At 44.9% G+C, this 23,293-nt stretch overlaps 1 protein-coding gene across 1 annotated transcript; it reads left to right on the top strand.

The window, feature by feature from the left end:
- The first annotated feature begins 1,842 nt into the window (after positions 1 to 1,842).
- Positions 1,843 to 22,932, top strand: LOC134338067 (hairy/enhancer-of-split related with YRPW motif protein 1-like). The gene is made up of 5 exons (XM_063033597.1): positions 1,843 to 2,435; positions 3,243 to 3,309; positions 3,392 to 3,475; positions 5,409 to 5,490; positions 19,578 to 22,932. The coding sequence occupies exons 1-5, from the start codon at positions 2,356 to 2,358 to the stop codon at positions 20,312 to 20,314; spliced, it is 1,050 nt and encodes a 349-aa protein (XP_062889667.1). The 5' UTR covers positions 1,843 to 2,355; the 3' UTR covers positions 20,315 to 22,932.
- Positions 22,933 to 23,293: the final 361 nt, after the last annotated feature.

Here is a 23,293-nt window from a genome sequence, read left to right on the forward strand (position 1 = left end):
GATTAGGCTAGGGTTAAATCCGGAGACTGCTGAGCAGCGTGGCTCGAGGGGCTGAAAGGCCGCTGTATCTCAATCAATCAATCGATCAATAAATAAAATTTTGATAGGGGTAGATACTCAGTCTTTTTCCTCAACGTAGAAATGTTAAATATGAGAGAACTTAGCTTTAAGGTGAAAGGGGGAAAGTTTAAAGGAGACAAAGTTTTTTTTAAATCAGAAATTTGCAGTTACCTGGAACGTACAGCGAGCAGAGCGTTGTGGGCGCAGATACAATAGACAGGCAGGAAATGAGATACGCATCATGTGCAGGAAGATAGCTTTAGTTTACTTTGGCACTGTGGTGGGCACAGACATTCGGACCTGAAGAACCTGTTCTTGCACTGTACTGTTTGCGCAATGGTTTGACCCCTCTCCTATCCCAACGATAGGACCTCTCCTATGACCGCTGACCCGAAATCTCCACCAGCTGAACGCGAGACCCACCGGCCTGATCCCTCTACCGGCCAGCCAGTTGCCTTGACCTAGTTTTCAATCCCTGACTCAACCTCACCAACCTATTGGTCTGATACCACCCCCCTCACTGAATCCCAATTCTTTACTCCAACACCCACTCCCCTCCATGAACCCTAGGCCCCAGTCCACTGTGACCCACAACATGTTCTGTTCTTGTGCTCTGCACCGGCGGAGTCTGCAGACGGAAAGTCCTTTCCGCTGTTAATGAAAGACACCAGGAGCCGCTTCCACCACCGAACTTCCCTTCGTCGGGCACCAGAGTAAAATCACAGCCGCCTGCCATACACCAACGTTTAGGCTCGGCGTTTTTAGATTATTTACCAACGTAAAAAGGATGAACTATAACGTTGGCCAGCAGCGCTGCTAAAGCATTGGGAATAATGGTAACAATGGGCTTGATCTGCCGTCAGGTGCTCATTAGCGGATGTAATTTGTATTGTTGGCTACAGAGGAAAAGATTGAACTGTGGGGAATGGAACTCAATGGCCCCCTTTCACAAAGCTAACATGGACTAAGGGGCCGAATGGCCGCTATCTGCACCGTCATGTGATTATCCCCGGACTTAAAATGGCTCCTCCTCCCTACAACAAGGGAGCTTCAAAATACGCATTTCTTAACACCAGAGTATGTCTCAGGCTATAAAACAAAGTAAAAGAAGTAAAGCATGCTTTAAAACGATCGGGAAGTGGTAACGTGAGGAGTTTGCATCTTCTCCCCTGTGGAGGGATTTCTTCCCACGTCACAAGAACCTGTTGGTTAGAAGATCAAGTAGGCGCTGTAATTGTGGGTGGGTGAGGGTCTCCGGGAGGCTGACGGACAGAGAAAAACACGGGGAGGGTTGGGATTGTGCTGTGAGCGTGCACAGAGGCGATGGGCCAAGTGGCCTCTTTGCCTACGACAAAATATAAGTGCGCGGTGTTTCCCGGTTAATTGTGTGTGTTCATGTGTCAGGAGTCCCGGTGCCGTCTGGCTTTGAGGAGCGGCTGGAGAGAGGGCTCTATGTGTCTAGGGCGTGGTTTCTCGCTAACAGGTGCTGGTGGAAGTCACGGATCTCCGGCTGCCCTCTCCCCTTCTCACGTTTCAGCCGTCAAGACAACTACCTCACCTGCCGACCAGGTAACCAGGCAGAGCTGAGCGACTGGGCTGGCTGTCAGCCCCTCCAGCGCGGTCCCGCTGACGGGTTATTGGTCGGAGACCAGGCCCTTGCCGAAAGCAGAGGATACCGGCGGGGAGAGGGGGTCAAAGAGGTAAAAGTAGAGGTTACTCAGCCGCCTTTGAGTTTTGAAAGTGTACAGGGAGAGGAGAGAGAGCGCGAAAGACAGACAGACGCAGACGCAGTGCAGGCGATAGAAGAGGGAGGGAGACGGACAGGCGTCTGAAATCTGGGAAAGAGCCAGAGAGACTCGGTCAGAAAGAAACATTAAATCAAAGAGACCACATGAGAGCGATCAAACCACAGGAAGTATCTCGCGGGGAAAGAAAACCAGCAACTACAAGCCAGCCCGAGTCATCGCTTCTCCAGCCGGGAGCAGCGCGCTGGCGGACACCGGGAGCGAGCGGGGCATCGCACTCGTATTCCCAAACGCGGTGCCGGGGTTAACCCGGAGCTCAGCAACCCGCACGGCAGCCGTTCGCCCCCGCCGCCGCATCACTTTCAGCGCGAAAGCAGCAGCACCCACGGGGGCATCCAACAAGCTACAGCGTTCCCAGAATTGCCAGTAACTTGTCCCGTCAAGGGTAGGCGGAAGCCTCCAACTCAGTCCTTACCTGTGTGTTGCGGGATTACACGCCACTCGCGATTACAGTCTGTGTACAGTATATCTGTTTTAAAATATTAACACAATGAAACGACTCTATGATGAAACCACCTCGGACAGTGACCTGGAGGAGACAATAGACGTTGGAAGAGAGGAATACTGCTGGTGAGTAACGATTACTTGTTTAACTTTCTTGGCCTTCTCTGATCCAGCCCAATCTCATTTTCTTCACGGGACAGGTGTTTTCTGATATGTTGGAAACCTGGAATGATTGATTTATTAATGAACTTTGGCGCTCAGGGCAGCAATGAAGCTCGCCCATCGCCGCCTGTCCCTGCCCAAAGCCAATTTTGGTCTTGATCTCGGCGGTGGTTCGAGGCTTCCTTCATCGTGCCGGTAACTTCCTCTCGGTTTTCACTGCTGTCAGACATGCAGGTCCCGGGGAGGGGGCTCAGGAACACCGTCGCACTAGGATATAGAAGGAGTCTTCAGCGCTGTTTTCCGTAACAGTTTTGTTTTCACAAATCAGGGTTGTTAGCCCCGAGCTGAACCACCTCCCCGGATCTGGGGGACTGGCGGACCACTTTTAGTCTGGCCTCTATCCTTTGACCTGTTTGGCATGGGAGTCAAGGCACAAGGCCCTGACTCCGGCCAACACTGCTCTTCGGGTCAGTGAGACACGCAAGCCCCCAAACCCTACGACTAGGATGTCGTCCTCTTGGAGGTTAAAAGTCAGCAGGAATGTCTGCTTTTCTTTCAAGTTTCCAGCATTTGCAGTGTATTCGTATTCTTGGATACTTTGGTGACAATTTAAAATATTATATCTTAACAACACACGAAGGGTTAAAACATCCTATCATTATTTTACAAAGACATTATTATCCTCGCATTGATATTTATTTGGTAAGAAGTTGCCCATTTGTCTTGTAACACAAAACATGTAGATGTTAACGTAAGTTTTTCTGTTTTCAGCCCTGTGACTCGATCGAGTTCACCAACTACAACTTCCCACATTCTGGCACGGAAGAAGAGGCGTGGAGTAAGTGGTCAAATAGTCATTTCTGAAAGGCAAATGCTGGTTGGGTTTAATTTAACCACTTACTTAAATATGTTTCTTACAGATTATTGAAAAAAGAAGGCGGGACAGGATTAATAACAGTTTATGTGAACTGCGGCGTCTGGTCCCAACAGCTTTTGAAAAGCAGGTAATTGATAAAGTGAAGAAATGTGATCTTTAAAATCCAGCTCCCATTGGAATTGTTCATCCTTGTGCAAAATACTTAGATTTGGAATGGGTAACTTTTGTGTTATTTCTTCAGAAGGCTCTGATAGTTGAAAAGGCTACATGACGTTTACGACATAATACATAACACTGCACAGTGGCGCAGTACAATTTCCATAGGATGTTTCCTGGATCACACAAAGGAGGGACTGTAGATTTCATTAGTGATGCTGTACGATTTTGAGAGCAACACATCACACTATCAAAGATAATATATACTTCTACGAAATTCTGGCCCCATTTCAATATAGTCTCGAGGAGGAGTTGTAATATTTGTATTCCCACAATGCTGTCATGTGATGTTTCAATAATGGAAAGCGATCACAGTCCAGTGTCAGGGCAATCAAATGTCAGTTTCCAGCAGGTGACATTATAAGGGGATGATCTGATTCTACCAAAGGAACTTTGCATACTTTTATATTTAGACGTGGTCTGATCGCTCTAGAAGGAACTGCCCAGAAAGCTGCCCTTAATTGGACAATAACTTTGAAATATTCTGGACAAGATTTTAAACATACCGGCGCAATGTTTTCTCCTGGTCAGGGAGTTGATAGCATAGCTTGCTGCTGCCATTTTACTGCACACTCTACAATGGAACACTTCACAATTTATCCTCGTGTCTACCGTAGAAGGAAATCTACACCGAAGATTTGGCCAATTGCAACACAAATTTTGCATTTTGGCTTTTAAATTGCCATGACTACGTGTATATCAAAATATAAGAACAAGCAAATATTGTACAGATTTGAAATGTTGGTTGTTTCTCTTTCTGCAGATGCTGGCTGACCTTCTGAGCTTTTCCTGCATTTTCTGGTTTTGTTTAAAATTTCAAGCAGTTGGATTTGATTTTGATTTTCAAATATTGCTAAATTAATTTTGCTTATCTAGTTGTTCGCTTTATGTTTCTAAAGCCAGCCCAACCCATCATCATTATTTTTCCGGCAATCCATATATCATATAGTGCACAGAATCATAAATCTGCAGTTGGCTTTTGAAAGCTGTAGCAGTCTTTCATGTACTTATGTAATCCAGCTGTCACTAACTTGAAGCTCAAAGGACCAAGTTCCTTGTATCAAGATCAGCCTGTGGTTTCATTGTCACAGTATTCATTTTTTAAATATTTATTTCTACCAAATATACTCTTGTAGTTCCCTCCTCAATTTCAAACATTACTTTATAAACTCAGTATATACTCGTTCTTAGCCATCTGGTAGTGTAGTGGCAGACTTCTAGGCAAATGGCCTCAGGTTTGAATCTGGCTGGCTCCTTGACTGCTTTCCACCTGTGCTGGGTTAAGTATCAAGCTAGCAACTCGGCCTTGTGGGGTAAAAAACAGACAAAGTGCAAAAGGAACGGCAAGGATGCTACCCGATGCGCCACAAGGTGCGGAGGGGAACAACGATACTCATTCTCGCTGTAGAGTCAGAGTCGTACTACTGTGACTGAGTGGTATCACTCATTAATACAGGCCCTTCGGCCCAACAATTCTATGCCGACCATGTTGTTTACCCAGCTACCCCCAATTTCCTGCATTTGGCCCCCATATTCCCCTAAACCCTGAAGAGTTGCTATTATTGTTGAAGAGTTTACCAGAATATTGTTCATAATCAATGACTGCTTTGAAAGTTATTGTGGAAGCTATTTCTGTTTTGCATAACGATCAGAGCTGTGCTGCTAGCAGAAATGCAGGAAGTCGTAATTCTGTTTTTCAGTTATTCAGTAGCCTACTCATGTACTCCCTGACGTGAATATTGACTCATTCGTAGACCATTCGGTGTAGTTGAATCTGCTTCTTATCAATAAAGCACATTGCTATTAATATTCACAAACAACTGTTCTGTTATTCCACTACACAGGGATCATCGAAGCTGGAAAAAGCTGAGATCCTTCAAATGACTGTGGATCATCTGAAATTGCTCCGATCAACAGGGGGTAAAGGTAAGACTGAGATGTAATATCTTTATTCATTTGAAATCTAAGTTGTATCAGACTTGTTTGTCTGCAATGCTATTGCTATGTTAAAACCTCCGTGAGTCCTCTTGAGGAGGAGGTATGACTTGATAATGTTGAAATGTTTCCATTAGTGGGACATTGTTCTCTCGTGCTTTAACCAGGTCTATTTAAGAAAAGAGACACAGTTACGGGATTAGAGAGTTGTCATTATATTCAGAGGTACACAGGAACATCTTGGAGAGCGTGGTGAATCTCTGGAATTCCCTTGCCCAGGTAGTTCTGGATGCTAGATCATTAGGGTCTTCAGAGACCGAGGAGATGAATCTTTGGAAAATCAGGGAATTGAGGACTACAGAAAATAGGCACAGAAGAGGAGAAGGGGTGGATCAGCAATTATCATACAGAAGTTGAAGCAGGCTGATGATCTGAGTGCCCCGTCCATACTGAGCTCGCCAATTTCATCATCTTTGCCTCCAGCTTCCACCCTGCCCTTAAATTCACTTGTTCTATTCCTGACAGCTTTCTCACCTTTCGAGATCTCTCTGTCTTGATCACTGGAGACAAACCGTCTACCGATATCTTTCATAAACCTACCGATTCTCACAGCTGTCTTGACACCCTGCCTCCTGTAAAAAAATGCCATTTCTTTTTCTCAGTTCCTTCTTCTCTGCCACATCTGCTCCAGGATGAGGGTTTCCTTTCCAGGACATCAGAGGTGTCCTCGTCCTTCAAAGGTCAGGGTTTGACGCTGCCCTCACCTGCATCCCGTACATCCGCTCTCACCCTATCTTCCCGCCACCTCTCGGGAGAGAGTTCCTCACCCTCACCCACAACTCCCATCAGTCTCCGCATCCAACACGTCATTCTTCACAACCTCTGCCACTTTCGACGGGACCCTACCACCAAACTCAGCTTTATCTCCCTCTCCCCCCCACTTTCCATTTTCTGCAGGGATCGTTCCTTCCATGATTCCCTTTTCCATTCATCCCTCCCCACTAATCTCCTTCTTGGCATTTCTCCCTGCAAGGAGCCAAAGTGTCAGTCTTGCCTATTCACCCCCACCCTCATCTTTGTTCAGGGCCCCAAACTGTCCTTCCAGGGGCAGGCAACACTTCACCTGCGAATTTGTAGGGGTCGTCTACTATGTCCAGTGCATCAATCCCTCTGACTTTTGGTAATTTTTTCCCCCTCCTTATTCCCTCTTTTTAAATTCCTCATTCTAGTCTCTTACCTCTTCTCGCCTCCCCCTGGTGCCCCTCCTCCTTTCCTTTCTCCCATGGTCCACATTTCCTCTCCTATCAAATGCCTTCTTCTCCAGCCCTTTACATGTTCCACATCACCTCCCAGCTTCTGGTGTCACCCCCCGCCTCCCATCCACCTGGCTTCACCCATCACCATCTTAGCTTGTTCTCCTTCCCCTCCCCCACCACCTTCTCCTGGCATTTCCCCCCCCTTCCTTCCCAGTCCTGATGAAGGGCCTCAGCCCGGAGCGGCAACTGTTTATTCGTTTCCACGAATGCTGCCTGGCCTGCTGAGTTCCACCAGCATTTTGTGTGTATTGCTCTGGATTTCCAGCATCTGCAGAATCTCTTGTGTTTATGATGTGCCCCACTCTTACCTTTTTTCCTTAAGTTCCTCTCTGTTTCCCAGAGACCAGAAAGTGGTTTGAAATCGTCGTTCTCATTAATATTAAAGATTATTTCATCACATTCAGATCAAATCGCTGTGTAGCATTAATTCATGCCTTCAGGTTATTTCAGGTTACAGCTGAGGTCAGAGTGGGAACTAGCCCTTGACTGGAAAAAATGATATTTAAGTACTGTTGCTTAAGTGTTTATAATTATACTTGTTCCTTAATGGCAGGGGTTCCCAAGCTAGGGTTCACGGACCCCTCAGTTAATGGTAGGGGTCCATGGCATAAAGAAAGGTTGGGACCGCCAGCTTTAGGGTGTTATGTACATACTATAATGATTCTATGTGACTTTGGTTCTGATGCCCAAAGTCTTCCGCTGTAAGTTAAAAGCTGGGTTGTTCTTTCTGAAGCAAACTGGGAATTTGATGAGATACAGTATACACAAGGTCATGGCTGGTTTAAACTGTGTGAGTAAAAGAACACTTCTCCCATCAGCAGGTGGTTCAAGGACTGAGGGCTTTAAGTCTTTATTCAGGGATAAAAGTCTTTATGCAGGATGCAGTTAATTTCTTGAACTCAATGACTGTAAGGGTGATCGAAATAGAGTCAATCAAAGTACCAGAAAAGGAGCTGGATAAATATTTGAGAGGAAATAACATGCAATGCTGAATGGAAAAGGCAGGAGAATGAAAATAATGAAATTACTTCCCTGAAACCGGGCATGGAATCAATGGCTCTGAGGTTCTAGAAACTTCTAGTTGCAAATTTGTGGCTGCTTTTTAGTGGCAAGCCCTCCTATGAACCAAAATACTTTTTTTTTGCACGAAACTTTCCGTGAAGAAAGACTGCATGATGAACAAGCAGATTTTATGTTCTCTGATGGTAGATGTATATCAATAAGTCATAAAACCTGGGTTAAAAGCCACAAGACATCAAATAAGAAATGAAGCATTTTTATTTAAAGTGAGCAGATTTCAGTAAATTGCTTTAGAAGTTCTCCACAGGGCTCTCTGGAATTTGGATCATGTGTCCTTAATAAAGTGCTTCTTTATATATATTTTTTAAAAATGAACTTTTACTAAAATGGACTTTTTTTCTTTATTTGTGGTCTCTCATAAAAATGTGTATAACTTATATTTAATTTATGCTTTGTGAATGCTGCATATCTGATGCCATGTGCCTGCGATACTGTTGCAAGTAAGCTTTTCATTGCACCTGTGCATACATGGAGTTGTGCATGTGACAATAAACTCGACTTTGACTTCAAGGCAACACACCACAAAATGCTGGAGGAACTCAGCAGGCCAGGCAGCTTCTGTGGAAGAGATAAACCGTCAATGTTTCAGGCCGAGACCCTTCATGAGAACTGGAGGGGAAAAAAGATGGGAAGTCAGAGTAAGAAGGTGGGGGGGACGGGAGGAAAAAAAATACAAGGTGGTAGGCGATGGGTGAAACAGGGAAGGGTGATTGGTGAAAGAGATGAAGGGCTGGAGTAGGGGAACTCTGAAAGGAGAGGACAGAAGGCCATGGAAGAAAGGAAAAGGGGAGGAGCACCTGAGGGAGGTGCTGGGCAGGTGAGGTGAGAAGGTGAGAGAGGAAAATGGAAAGTGGGAATGGTGAGTGGGAGGGGCCCATTACCAGAAGTTTGAGAAATCTATGTTCATGCCGTCAGGTTGGAAGGTACCCGGACGGAATATAATGTTGCTGCTCTAACCTGAGTGTGACATCATCGTGGCAGTGGATAAACTAATCCTTGCGAGGGAAATAAGTGTTACACCTGTCCCTACGCCTCCTCCCTCACTACCATCCAGGGCTCCAAACAGTCCTTCCAGGTGAGGTGACACTTCACCCATGAGTCTGTTGGGGTCACCTACTGTATCCAGTGCTCCCAGTGTGGCCTCCTGTATATTGGTGAGACCCGACGCAGATTGGGAGACAGCTTCGCTGAGCACCTACACTCCGCCAGAAGAAGCGGGGTCTCCCAATGGCCACCCACTTTAATTCCACTTCCCATTCCCATGGTAACATGACAATCCATGGCCTCCTCCGCTGTTGTGGTGAGGCCTTACTCGGGCTAGAGCAGCAACGCCTTACATTCTGTCTGGGTAGCCTCCAACCTGATGGCATGAACATCGATTTATTGAACTTCCAGTAATGGCGCCCCACCTCCCTCGCCATTCTCCATAGCCATTTCCCTCTTTTCCCTTACCTCCTTACCTGCCCATCACCTCCCTCTGGTGCCCCTTCCCCATTCTCTTTCTTCCATGGCCTTCAGTCCTTTCCTATCAGATTCCCCCTTCTCCAGCCCTGTAGGCCCTTCACCAATCAACTTCCCAGCTCTTTACTTCACCCTTCCTCCTCCTGGTTTCACCTATCATCTACTGCCTTGTATTTATTCCCCCATCACCCCCACCTTCTTACTCTGACTTCCCATCTCTTTTTTACTCCATTTCTGATGAAGAGTCTCAGCCTGAAACATCAATTGTACTCTTTTCTGTGGATGCTGCCCAGCCTGCTGAGTTCCTCCAGCATTTTGTGTACAAACGTTTGTATGTTGCTTGGATTTCCAGCATCTGCAGATTTTCTCTTGTTTGTGATTTGGCTTTAAAGTCCTTGTTCAGTCATTGATATCAATAGTGAGCTAAATAAATGTGACTTGGCTGGGCTACATTAGTAATATTCTTTGAAGGAGTAAATAATCAACATTGAAATAATGCTTTTTCTGATAGTAGGACATCCCAAAGTACTTCATAATTTACAAATTACCAAAGAATCAAGTCAAGTTTATTGTCATTTAACTATACCATCAAACAAGACTTTTCTCCGAACAACGGTGTAAGCCATTGTAGTATACAGACACACATATAACACGCAATAACTTAGGAAGATAAGGATAAAATCTACATATGAATCACGCATAAACGACAAACTAAAGTGCATAAATTAAATACTGTAAGGAAGAGGTTAACCAGTGGCACTTTGAATACAATGCAGCAGGGAGTTCAGAAGTCTAATAGCCTGAGGGAGGAAACTGTTTCTCATCCTGACCGATCTTGTTTTTATGCATCATAGACTCCTGCCTGATGGTAGAAAGTCAAAGAGGATGCTGGATGGGGTGGGGGGGGGGGAGGGGTGGGATCCTTAATAATACTAAGGGCCCTGTGTATGCAGCGCTCCTGATAAATGTCCCCGATGGATGGTAGGGAGACCCCTATGATCCTCTCACCCGTTCTCACAGTCCTTTGTAGGGACTTCCGGTCCGATGCTCGCTGCTCCCATACCAGATGGAGATGAAACCTGTCAGGACGGTCTTAATGGTGCTCCTGTCTAATGCAATTAAGATGGGGGCAGGGAGCCTCATTTCCCTCAATCCCCTTAGGAAGTTGTTGTCATCTGGGCAAACCTAGAAGTCAACTTGCAGAGAACTAGCTGATATAAAATCAATTATTCACTATTCATTGTGTACATTTTCCTTGTAGTAACAGCAATAATTTGGAAATATTTGGAATTCTTCACCAAAGAAGTCTGTGGAGGGTCTGACTAGAATATAGAAGCAAGGATGTAATGTTGGGGCTTTATAAAGCACTGGTGAAGCCTCACTTGGTGTACTGGAAGTGGCTTTGGGGCCCCTTATCTAAGAAAGCGTGTGTTCACATTGGGGAGGGTTCAAAGGAGGTTCATGAAAATTATTGTGGGATTGAAGGGCTTGTCATATGAGGAGCGTTTGATGGCTCTGAGCCTCTACTCACTGGAATTCAGAAGAATGAGGGGCGATCTCACTGACACCTATCAAATGTAGAAAGCCCTCGATAGAGAGATGTGGAGATGATGTATCTATTGGTGGAGGACTCTGACCTGAGGACACGGTCTCAGTCTAAAGCAATGTCCTATTAGAATGGAGATGAGGAGGAATTTCCTTAGCCAGACAGTGGTGACTAGGTGGAATTTTATTTACTTATTGGGATGTGGCACAGAATAGGCCCTTCCACCCCTTCAAGCTACGTCACCCAGCAGTCCCTGATTTAATCCTGGCCAAATCACAGAACCATTTGCAATGGCCAGTTATTCTACCAATTGGTACATCTTTGGACTGTGGGAGAAGCTGGAACAGCCACAGGAAACACACATGGTACAAGCTCCTTACAGGCAGTGGTGGGAATTGAACCCCGGTCTCCTGTACCGTAAGGCATTGTGCTAACCACTATGCTACCGTGCTGACCCCTTTGCTGCCACGGGCAGCTGCAGGGGCTCAGTCACTGGGTGTATTTGAGGTAGAAGTTGATAGATTCTTGATTGGTCAGGGCATGAAAGGATACGGGGAGAAGGCAGGAGACTGGGGCTGAGAGGGAAAATGGATCAGCCATGATGAAATGGCAGAACAGACTAGATGGGCCAAGTGGCATAATTCTGCTCTCATATCTGATGGCACCTTCAAAGCTGATAATGGATAATTTTTTTAGCTCTTGGTGGATATGGGGTTAATGCTGAGATAAAATATTAGCCAATATCTTATTGAATAACCCAAGCAGGTACAGGATGGCTTTCTCCTGATTCTATTTCTTATGTTCTCACAGAAACCTACTGAATATTTAATATTCCTTCCAAAATCAGATGAATTGTTGAAGCTTTGTTCAAGGAACTTCCTAGTGAAACCATTGCAAAAATTACAGATGAATGTCCTTAGAATCATTTCCAAATTTCTATGTGACTGCGTTTATGATCATCTAATTTTCCTTATCCTTCTCAGCCTACCTGCCGTGCTTTGCATAGTTGTTTTCCTTCCCCCTCCCTCTTCATCCTTGTATTCTCCACTCTTGCCTCTTACCACTTCTCTCCTGCCTATCACTTCTCCCTGGGTCCCCTTCTTCTTCCCTTTCTCCTGTGGTCCACTCTCCTCTCCTGTCAGATTCCTCCTTCTCCCACCCTTTACCACCTGGCTTCACCTATCACCTTCTTGTTGTCTTCCCCACCCCCCCCCCCGACAACTTCTATTCTTTCCCCCTTCCTTTCCGGTCCCAATGAAGAGTCTCGGCTTGAAACGCCGACTGTTTATTCACTTTCACAGACGCTGCCTGCGACCTGCTGAGGTCCTGCAGCATTTTGTGTGTGTGTTGCTCTGGACTTTCAGCATCTGCAGAACCTCTTGTGTTTTCACAGTCGCTCAAGGTTCCCTCCTCCAACTCACAGCCACCATTGAGCCAGTCGGTGAGAACACTCTCCTCCAAATTTACCCTTGCATGTGCAGCCATGATTAATAATCTTCGGCAGAAATCTCCCTTCCCCAGTCCCACACCATTACTTGTGATATCTGCTAGGGATGACCTTTGGCCCCTTCCTATTTCTCAACTGAATGCCGCACCTCGGCAACGTTGTCTGAAAATGTCAGGTTATGCTTTCCCCCTTTCTCCTTTATTCCTCTCTCCGTCCTTCTGATGCACCCAGGTTCTCTGGAGTATCCCCTTCTTTTCAACCCCCACCCCCACCTCCATGGTGCCAAGTTTCCTCACCCATTAACCCTTCACCCTCAAATTCAACCCACTGGCTCCCTTAACCCCTTGCGCTAGTGTTCCCCTCTGCCTAGCATCCATTTCTCATCAGGTTCCACTTTGCACTCCTTCCTTACCAAAGTCCACTGTCTGCAAGTCATCTGTTAACTCTATGTATCACTTCTCGGCATTTGTCACTATCTCCATCTTCCCTCTCCTACCCTGCTCCACCTACTCTTCGCCCGGATCCACCTGTGACTTGCTAGCTCCTGCCTGGTCCCTTCCCTCCACTTCTTTATCCCACTCATGTCGTCTTTACTCTCTCAGTCCTGACCTCACACATTTGGACCCAGACATCAAATACTCCATAATACAGAGGTTAACAACCTCTTTTTTTGAATGCTGTGGGCCATTATCATTAACTAAGGGATCCATGTTAACACACAAGGTTCTGCAGGTGTTGGAAATTCAGAGCAACACGCACAGAATACTGGAGGAACTCAGCAGGTCGAGCAGCATCCGTGGAGAGGAATAAACAGCCAACTATTCCCTTCCTCCGCAGATGCTGCCTAACCTACTGAGTTTCTCTGTCAGTTTGTATTTTGCAAGGGAGTCCAGTTTCCATAGTCATTTTTTTTATTTATTCACTTACGGGATGTGGGCGTCGCCAGCTAAGCTGGCATTTATCGCCCATCCCCAGCTGCCCTTGAGAAGGTGGTGATGAGCTGCTGCCTTGAGGTGTCAGTACACCCACTTGTGCTTCCATTTATGCTTCTGACAACCATTTCCAATTCACCAGCCCCTTTCTCAAGGTCTCTTCTGCATCAATGTTGCTTGACAGCTTTTCCCAGGCACAGTACTTAATAAGAAATTTCTTCTTGGTATTTATAGGCATCCGTTAGTCTCGTGAGACCATGGATTTGCGCCTTGGCAGATTTCCAGGGCACAGGCCTGGGCAATGTTGTGTGAAAGACTGGCAGTTGCCCATGCTGCAATTCTCCCCTCTCCACACCACCGATGTTGTCCAAGGGATGGGCACTAGGACCGATACAGCTTGGCACCGGTGTCATCGCAGAGCAATGTGTGGTTAAGTGCCTTGCTCAAGGACACAACACACTGCCTCAGCTGGGCTCAAACTAGTGACCTTCAGATCACTAGACCAATGCCTTGGCCATGTGCCAACACCTAGGTATACATAAACACAAGGAATTCTGCAGATGCTGGAAATTCAAGCAACACACATCAAAGCTGCTGGTGAATGCAGCAGGCCAGGCAGCATCTCTAGGAAGAGGTACAGTCAACGTTTGGGGCTGAGACCCTTCGTCAGGACCCTTCATCCTGATGAAGGGTCTTGGCCCGAAACGTCGACTGTACCTCTTCCTAGAGATGCTGCCTGGCCTGCTGCGTTCACCAGCAACTTTGATGTGTGTTACCTAGGTATACAGTAGGTCTTCTAAGTATATAGTATATTGAAAAGTCATTGTCTTTGATCCCAATCCCAGACCCCGTTCTCCACTCACCTTATCGGTCTCTTCCTCTCCCTTACAATTGTCTGAAGCTGAATCAGCAGTGCATAAGCTTTGTACCATAATTTCCCCCAAAGATAGGTATCCAACTTCATATCTACAACATCAGGAAGAATAATTATTTCCACCACTGTCACATTACCCACCTTCCTCCAGCCTCAGCTCATCTGCTGCCCTTTCACCTTTGCCTTTGTTGCCTCTAAATCTGGTTATTCCGGCCCACTCTGAGGGAATGCCTCAATTTAAGCGTTCTCTTATTTGTTTCTCCTCCAAGAACGGGGTGCAGAGACTTGCTGCACTTCACTTATTTCTCAATGACAACATGACGTCAGAGCCTAAGCATGCTTCCAAATGGAGGCCATGGGTTAAGGGTGAAAGGTGAAAAGTTTAAAGGGAGCATGAGGGGAAACTTCATCACTCAGAGGGTCGTGAGAGTGTGGAACGAGCTGCCAGCACAAGTGGTGCACGTGAACTTGTTTTCAACTTTTAAGAAAAATTTGGGAAGGTACATGGATGTTAGAAGTATGGAGGACTGTGGTCCGATGCAAGTCAATGGGAGTAGGCAGTTTCAATGGTTTGGCGCAAACTGGTCTGAACTGCCTGATTCTGTGCTGTACTTTTCTTTGACTCTGACAGATGTACAAACCAAAAAGTTAACTATTTTTTAAACTGAGGTGTTTTCTGGGGATCCCTGCAGCCTACCAGAGCGAACGAGCAACTTGCACCCCCTTTGGTAGAGACGCATCTCAGTCCTGCCACCCAAATAAATAATACAGGTTTATTAAAATACCAAAGCATAACCAAAATAAATGCATGGCTTTAACGAGTTCTGTTTTATATTGCCTTATGTTACAAATTAAATTTTAATAATTTGATATTAATTTAAAATGTATATGTAAATCAATTGCTCATTAAAAGTTTAAAAATTCACTGATGTGACTTAAAGTGCACCCAAGATGCCTAAAATTCTAAAGGTTTCAAAATTATTTGGACAGAATGGAAAGGCCACTGGCGTATTTTGGAAAGCAAAACAAAAATAATTTCTGAAATGTCTTTCTTTGCAAAAATAAAAGCCCAACCTGTCAATTGTCAGGATAAAATACACATGGACTTTTTGTAGGTTGACAATATAACGAAAAGTAATTATTTCATAAATTATTGAAATAAACTTAAGCCTTACTCTGAGCAAACCTTTTCTAACTTTTGCTTTGAAGTTGGTCTTCAGTCCCATCTTTAATTTAACATTTTAGAATTGTTTTGCACATACAATAGATCCCATTATACCAGGACTTTTAAATTTTCATAAAACAGAGGAATGCAAGTGATTAAGGGTGAAAAGTTTAAAGGAAACATAAGGGGAAACTTCTTCACTGAGAGGGCCATGAGAGAGTGGAATGAGCTGTCAGCAAAGGTGGTGTATGCGAGCTCGATTTCAACCTTTAAGAGAAGTATGGATAGGTACACGGATGGTCCGGGTACGGAGGGCTATGGTGCCGGTGAAGATCAATGGGAGAAGACAATTTAAATGGTTCAGCATGGACTAGATGGGCTGAAAGGCCTACTTCTGTACTTTTCTATAACTCTATTAGGTGCATCTATTAGGTTTAAACATGCATGTTATGAAATTTCTTACTCTAAGAAAAATAGTATCTGCATTTATCCAAAATGGTTGGTCTAGAATTTGCTGGTGAACGGAACCACCAGAATGTATCTGTTTCAAGTGGAAACAAGTCCAGGGTATTTGTCTGTGCATAACCAAAGGCAAAGCCTTGAAGGATCAGTTAGCTGGAGAATTGCTTGTCATTTCCTGTGTCAGGTTAGACCTGGGAAAAAAGCTTCCCTTGACTTCAAAGGGGATTGTGTTCATCTCTGGTGGACACAGGTCCATACGATGAAATTCCAAACAATTTGACCCTTAGGATCAATGCAGCACTTTCACTGAGAGGTCCTGCAATAGGGGTGAAACAGAAATCGTTGAAGGCTAAATAAAAGTACATTGACAATCCAGATCATTACCCAGCTTCAGATGAACGAGGTGTGGTTAAGCAAAGCAAGGAGTCAACCTGTCGCCTTTGAGGACGAATCAATGGAACACTCGTGTTTCATCCACATCATTTCTGACACAGTTATGATCCTCAAGTCAATGTTGAATACTCAAACGGCCAGGTTCCACCTTGGCATCCAGATCTGTCTGTATGGAGCCTGCACGTCCTCCCTGTGGTCAAATGGGGTTTGCCCAGGTGCTGCAGCTCCCTTCCACGTCCCCAGGGTTTGTGGATTGACAGGTTAATTGGCCACCGTAAGCTGCCCTCAAGGTAGGTGGGTGATTTGCGAGTGGGGGAGGAGTTGAAAGAGGATTGGCCACTGGGAGATAAGAAAATGATGGGAATTCTCTGAGAGTCAGCATCAATTTGATGGGCTCCATGGCTTCCATGATAAATATGTTTATTCCTTACGTACCATGTCGTATGACGTATGTAGTCATGGTCTTTCCATGACCATGATTGTTCTTGGCTAATTTTTCTACAGAAGTGGTTTGCCATTGCCTTCTTCTGGGCAGTGCCTTTCCAAGATGGGTGACCCCAGCCAGTATCGATACTCTTCAGAGATTGCCTGCCTGGCATCAGTGGTGGCATAACCAGGTCTTGAGATGTGTACCAGCTGCTCACGCGACCACCCACCACCTGCTCCCATGGCTTCACATGACCCTGGTCGGGGGGGGGAGGGGTGACGCGGAGGAGCTAAGTAGGTGCAGCACCTTCCCCAAGGGTGACCAGCAGGTTAGCGGAGGGATGGAGCGCCTTACACACTGTATTCCCACCGTGTCACCCCAAATAGGAAGTAACATTAATGTGAAATACAGTTGATAGAACATGTCTTCAGCTCCATCATGGACACTGGCCTCCGTAGTACCCAGGACATCTTCAAGGAGCGGTGCCTCAGAAAGGTAGCGTCCATCAGTAAGGACCCCACCACCCAGGACATGCCCTCTTCTCATTGCTACCATCAGGAAGGAGGTACAGAAGCCTGAAGGCACACTCTCAGCGATTCAGGAACAGCTTCTTCCCCTCTGCCATCTGATTTCTGAATGGGCGTTGAACCCATGAACACTACCTCACTACTTTTTTATTTCTGTTTTTTGCACTACTTTAGTAAATACTGTAGATAATCTAATTCAGTTTTCTCTCTCTTATCTTGTATTGCAGTGTACCGCTGCCATAAAGTTAACAAATTTCACAACAAATGCCAGTGATATTAAACTAGATTCTGATTCAAAAAGCTCCTGATAGACAGTGTGGCAGAATAACAGTGAGGTTTTGCTACTCTGAACTGAGGTTTATGTGGCTTCTTTGACACCATGATAAGACAATGTATATAATTTTAAATTATATATAAATGGCAGCATTTTGCGATTTAATCAAAATGAACACCTTTAACCTTTATTCAATTCCCTTGTTTCAGTGTCCATATTTCAGAAGGAGAAAGATTAGTTTGCTCGTGGCATCACTCAAGTCCACAAACGTGATTTCCTCCCTTGCCTCAATGTATTTAGCGTTGTACCTGTTTAATTGATTTTAATAATTTAAAATGCATCCACTGCAGTATTTAGTTACAGCCTGCTACATTGCTGGCATTTTGGGCAGCAATGAAGGTCCTCCATCTCTCTCTCTGTCCTTGGCCGTCTTCTCTATTGTGCCCAGTTATGGTTCTGGGTCCTCATTTCTGCCTCTACAGCATGGCGCCAAGTTGCCTTTGGTCTCCCGTGTTTCCTCCGCTCTCCAGGGGTCAAGCGAAGTGCTGTCCTGATGACAGAGTTAGCCTCTCTTCTCATCACGCGCCCAACCCATCTCCAATGTTTCCTCGTGAGGATTGTGGCCACAGCCTCTCCGTGACACTGAGGGATTAGGGCATGGCTGGAAATCTGCCTTGGCCAGAAAATACGGAGGATCTTCCAGAGTCTGGCAGCATGGAATGACGGCAGCCTGGCAGGGTCGCTCTCTGTCATGTACCAGTATTCTGACCTGTACAGGACACGGCTTCACCTTGGTGTGGATGCTGTACTTGGTTGATCCCATGTATTGCTCTTTAATCTGCCGAAAGTGGTAAATTACTCCATGAGTCATCTGTAGTTCTAGATGGATTCATCATTTACCAAGCTTGTATTTGTTTCCCATTGCACACTGTTTCTTTAAATCCACCCATCACTTCACTTTCTGGCTTTTAAAAACTATATCCTAGTTTCTCTAGTTTTTTCCTGAATTCAGCCCATCTCTTTTCATCATTGACGAGAATCAATACAGGTTTTTGTCTTGTGCTGTCGATGGAAGTTAGGGTCAACACAACACCCAGTGGGTCCAAAATATCTACTTGGTCACCTTTTATTAACTAAGGAACATTCAAGTGTCAGCAGACGCTGGAAATCCAGAGCAACGCACTTGAAACGCTGGAGGAACTCAGCAGGTCAGGCCGCACCTATATAGAGCAATGATCAGTCCATGTTTCAGGCAGAGACCCTTCATACGAGTCCTGACTCAGCCTACAACATCAGGTGTTTATCTCTCTCCAGAGATGCTGCCTGACCTGCTGAGTCTCCAGTATTTTATTGACCTTTTTTTTTGTTGTTTTTTTTAAACAAGGCTCCTTAACTTGGGTCTCTGAAAGTTCACCTTAGTATCAGTAATCAGAATCGGGTATAATATCACCGGCATATGAAATTTGTTGACTTTGTGGCCACAGTCTGATGCAATACATGATAACAGAGGGGGGGGGGAGAAGCATGAATTACGGTAAAAAAAAATTTATATATATATATATAAAATTACACCTGCTGCAATTCATTAAGTAGTGCAAAAATATAAATTTTAAAAAGTAGTGAAGTAGTGTTTATGGGTTCAAGGTCCATTCAGAAATCGGATGGCGGAGGGGAAGAAGCTGTTCCCGAATCGTTGAGTGTGAGCCTGAATCCATTCTTGGATTGATGTTTCCTTGAATGATAAATAGGAACATTCTGAAAAGAGTAAAGAAATTAATGCAACACACACAAAATGCTGGTAGAACGCAGCAGGCCAGGCAGCATCTATAGGAAGAAGCACAGTCGACATTTCAGGCTGAGACCCTTCGTCAGGTTAGTTCATTAGTCCTGACGAAGGGTCTCAGCCTGAAACATCAACTGTGTTCTTCCTATAGATGCTGCCTGGTCTGCTGCATTCCAGCAGCATTTTGTGTGTGTTGCTTGAATTTCCAGCATCTGCAGATTTCCTCGTGTTTGCGTTTTTAAAGAAATTAATGTTTGCATTATTTTTGAGTTGCATACATTCAAGTTTGTAAAGGTTGGTCTATTACTAAACTGTAAAATAACTGAACAATGAACAAGTTTTGTTGAGAACTTTTCTGTCTATGGACTCACTCTAATTATTTACTTGACAGGTTACTTTGACCCTCATTTGCTCGCCGTGGATTACAGGAGCATGGGATTTCGAGAATGTCTCACTGAAGTCATAAGATACCTCGGCTCACTTGAACAAATTCAAGGCCGTGAAGGTGCAGATCCACTTAAGGACCGTTTAGTGTCTCATCTCAACAATTACATGTCCGAAATAGAGCCTTCACCATCTTCCTGGATCCACCGGGCCTGCACTTGGCCACATTATCACTTAGCCTCACTGTTCCCACAGCCGGCAGATGGAGCACAGTTATCCTGCAGGGACTCTTTTCACAACCCGGCCTTCCTTACTGGCTCGGTGCTGGCATACTCCAACTCGTCTCTAAGGGGAATTCCTCTTGACAGAACAGCATCTACTGTGATGCCATCTACTCACTGCCACCTCCCGAACATTGCATCTTCCAACCTCCTGTCGAGCCTGACATCTCCGATTCACAGAGCCCTGTCCAACATAGCGTGCACACTGCCTGGTGTTCCGTCCAACATGAGCTCAGCCAGTAAAGCGCTAACGAGTGTCCACGCATCCCCGCAGATTACCCCACCCTTACTACCACCGGCCGGTAACTCCAGCACCATTCATCCAACTGCCTCGTCCATTCCAGGGTCTTTAGGAAGTTATCACTCCGTGTCACATTTCCAACTCAATCCTTCCAATCAGGCAAACAACCTGGGCACTCGCAAGCCCCAGAGATCTTGGACAGCTGAGATTGGGGCTTTCTGAATCCATTTTAATTAAAGGCGGGGGAAATGACACTTTTTACAACATTGTAAGAACATATTAAGACAGAAAATGTTCTGTTAAATATAAACAGTAATACTTCTGACTGAAGTAAGAAAGAAAAGAACTTTATGCATTATAAGGTGCAGAGGTTTCATTCAGCATTCTCATCTGGGAAATGATTGTTCTTTATCTGACTATATTTTTCCATAATTTACTCTACCTTTCCTGACAGCACTGCTTTAGCTTTTCTCAGGGAAAAAAGGCTTGTTTTTTTGAATTTACCTTTGTTAGGATAAGCGGGGCAGTGGCTGACTTCATTAAGAGTTCCATCATACTTAATCACGTCATGCAAAGTAAATATTTTCAGTTTGTTGTTGGTATATCTGATACTGGTTTGTTTTACAAGCCCTTGACAAGGGAGAGTCACCGGTGTGATGCATGGGTTTACCATTTACTCTCAGTTGGCCTCCTTCTTCTTAAAGCTGCCTTCACTCTCTTCCTTGCCATCAAACTGCAAGGCAGAACTGCACACAGTTTGATTCTTATCTGTCCAATAATAGTTGTTAATTACTGAACACGATTAATGTTAATGTTGGCATTGTTAACTTTGGTCGGTCCTCAAGGAATTGTCCTTGGCTGTTTCCTATTTCTTATCTCTGAGCAACAAAGTGCCCGATCGTAAATGTAGCCGACGACAAAAATCTTTCTGCACCCATTCACTGACCCTAAGTTGGAAGAGTCTTTGTCTGACTTCCTATACTGGATCAGCAGAAGTTTCGTCCCACTACTGGTATAACTACAGTTATTGGTTTTGGTAGCCCACAAACCCTATTCAAAGGTTTGAAGTTTCATTTATTATCAAGGTATACAACTCTGAGATTCGACTTCTCCAGATAGCCACGAATCCAAGAAAACCATGGAAGTCGTTGGAAGAAAGACATCAACCCCGCGCCAAAAAAGAAACAAAAATTCCAAGCCTCTTTCCAGTAACTATATCAAAGTGAAGCAAAACATTCCCTTCCCATTTCTATATTTGACTCCAAGATGAACTTCCATCTGTATGTAAGTTCCAATGCTAAGACAGCTTATGACTTCCCCTTGTAACATCAGCTCACTCTGCCTGCCTCATAAACCTTGTCCATGCATTTGCTACCTTTAGATTTAACTGAAACAGGACATCTGTAGATAGACTCCCACTTTCTACTCTTCGTACTTGCAATCATTCCTAGCAGATTCTCTCCTCCTGTGTTGTCCCTCAACCAACGCTTGTACCTTCTCCCAGACCCCACTCCTCAACCATCTACATTAATTCCTGATTGCACAATGTCTCAATTTTAACATTTTCATCCCTGCTTTCAAATTCCACCCGGTCTCTGGAAACTGCTCTGACCCCTACAGGACTCTGAAATCTTGTGCAACCGATATATTTGCTCATCCCGCCCCGGTAGACTTGTCTTCACCTACAGAGGCTTCAGGCTCTGGAGTTTCTTCATTAATCTTCTTTACCTCACTAACTTCCTTTCTATCTTTAAGATGCTCCCTGAAGTGTATTGCTTCGACCAAGCTGTTGGTCATCTGCTCTGATAATCTCCTTGTATTACTCTGTGTAAGGCTTGGTTAAACTACAAAGCACCATGGGACTGTCTAAGACAGGGGTTCTTAACCTGGGATCCACAGATAGATTCCAGGGTTTCTGTGAACTTGGATGGGAAAAAAATTTGCATCTTTATTTTCACTAACCTTAACTGAAATTTAGCATTTCCTTCAACGGTGAATGTAGGCAACAAACCACAGTAGCATTAGCAGTACCTGTGACTTTGTCACCAATAGGAATCACATATCACAATACAGTTGTTAGAAATATCTCAAAAATCATTAAATATACAAAATATTGTAATCCTATATATTTTATTTTATATATTATCCTGAGAAGAGATCTAAAGGCTTCACCAGACTGCCAAAGGGGTTCATGGCAAAAAAAAAGGTTAAGAACCCCTGGTCTGAAAGGTGCCATGTAAATACGTGGTAATTTTATTTCTGTCATTATTTCCAATTATTAACTATTTTTGAGTCACGACAGGCAGTGCCCAGGCTCAGACCAGTTTCCATACGTGATCTATTTGCAATTCTTGAACTATTCCTGCAAACTGTTCGAAATCCAGACCGTTCTGTAAGTCGGAAAGGAACAAGAGAGGTTACGGAAAGAGCAGTGGTGGGAGAGTAAGCGGGCACGGGCCGAGTGGCCACCAACCATCCTCGCTGTGTCAGTGAGCAAGTGAATCGGTTCAGCGCTCCCAGCTCTGTTTGGCCTGATCCGGCCCCTGACCAGTGTGGCTGTAGGCGTACCAACGCCCTGTTCCCACCTGTCCGCGTCCCCACAACAGCTGGTGAGCCCATCCTGACGGTCCTTCGAATGCCAATGTGTACGTGGTGCCCATAATCAATAAGGCCGATAGATTCTTGATTAGTCGGGGGATGAAGGATACAGGGAAAAGGCAAGAGATCGGGGCTGAGAGGGATAGTAGATCAGCTACAAAGAAATGGCAGAGCAGATTTAATGGGCCAAATGGCCTCATCATGCTCCTATATCTTATGATCTTACAAGTCAGGCATTCATAATCTGGGGAGCACCTGTATCGATGATCTGCATTGACTGCATTGACATCGACTGTAGTCAATTCTCTTCCTTGATGGCTTTATAGTGCTGAGCAGAGGACTGGTCCTTTAATTATGGCGATTGTTTCGTCTGTCCATAAGGCAATATTTCTCAATTGGGGAAATAAAATTATAAAACTTGCCCAAAAACAACAAATGGCAGCTAAAGCTGGGACTTCATAACTTGGGTTTCAGTATTTGCAGACTGTACTGCCAGAACTACCAGACCATGAAATATTACTACCCTAGAAAGTCATCTATCGTAGGTAGCATTACCTGTGCATAGGATCGTGTCGCCTCGCGAATTTCAAAGGCAGGTTATGC

Source organism: Mobula hypostoma, chromosome 26, assembly GCF_963921235.1.
Source record: "Mobula hypostoma chromosome 26, sMobHyp1.1, whole genome shotgun sequence".
NCBI lineage: Eukaryota > Metazoa > Chordata > Chondrichthyes > Myliobatiformes > Myliobatidae > Mobula > Mobula hypostoma.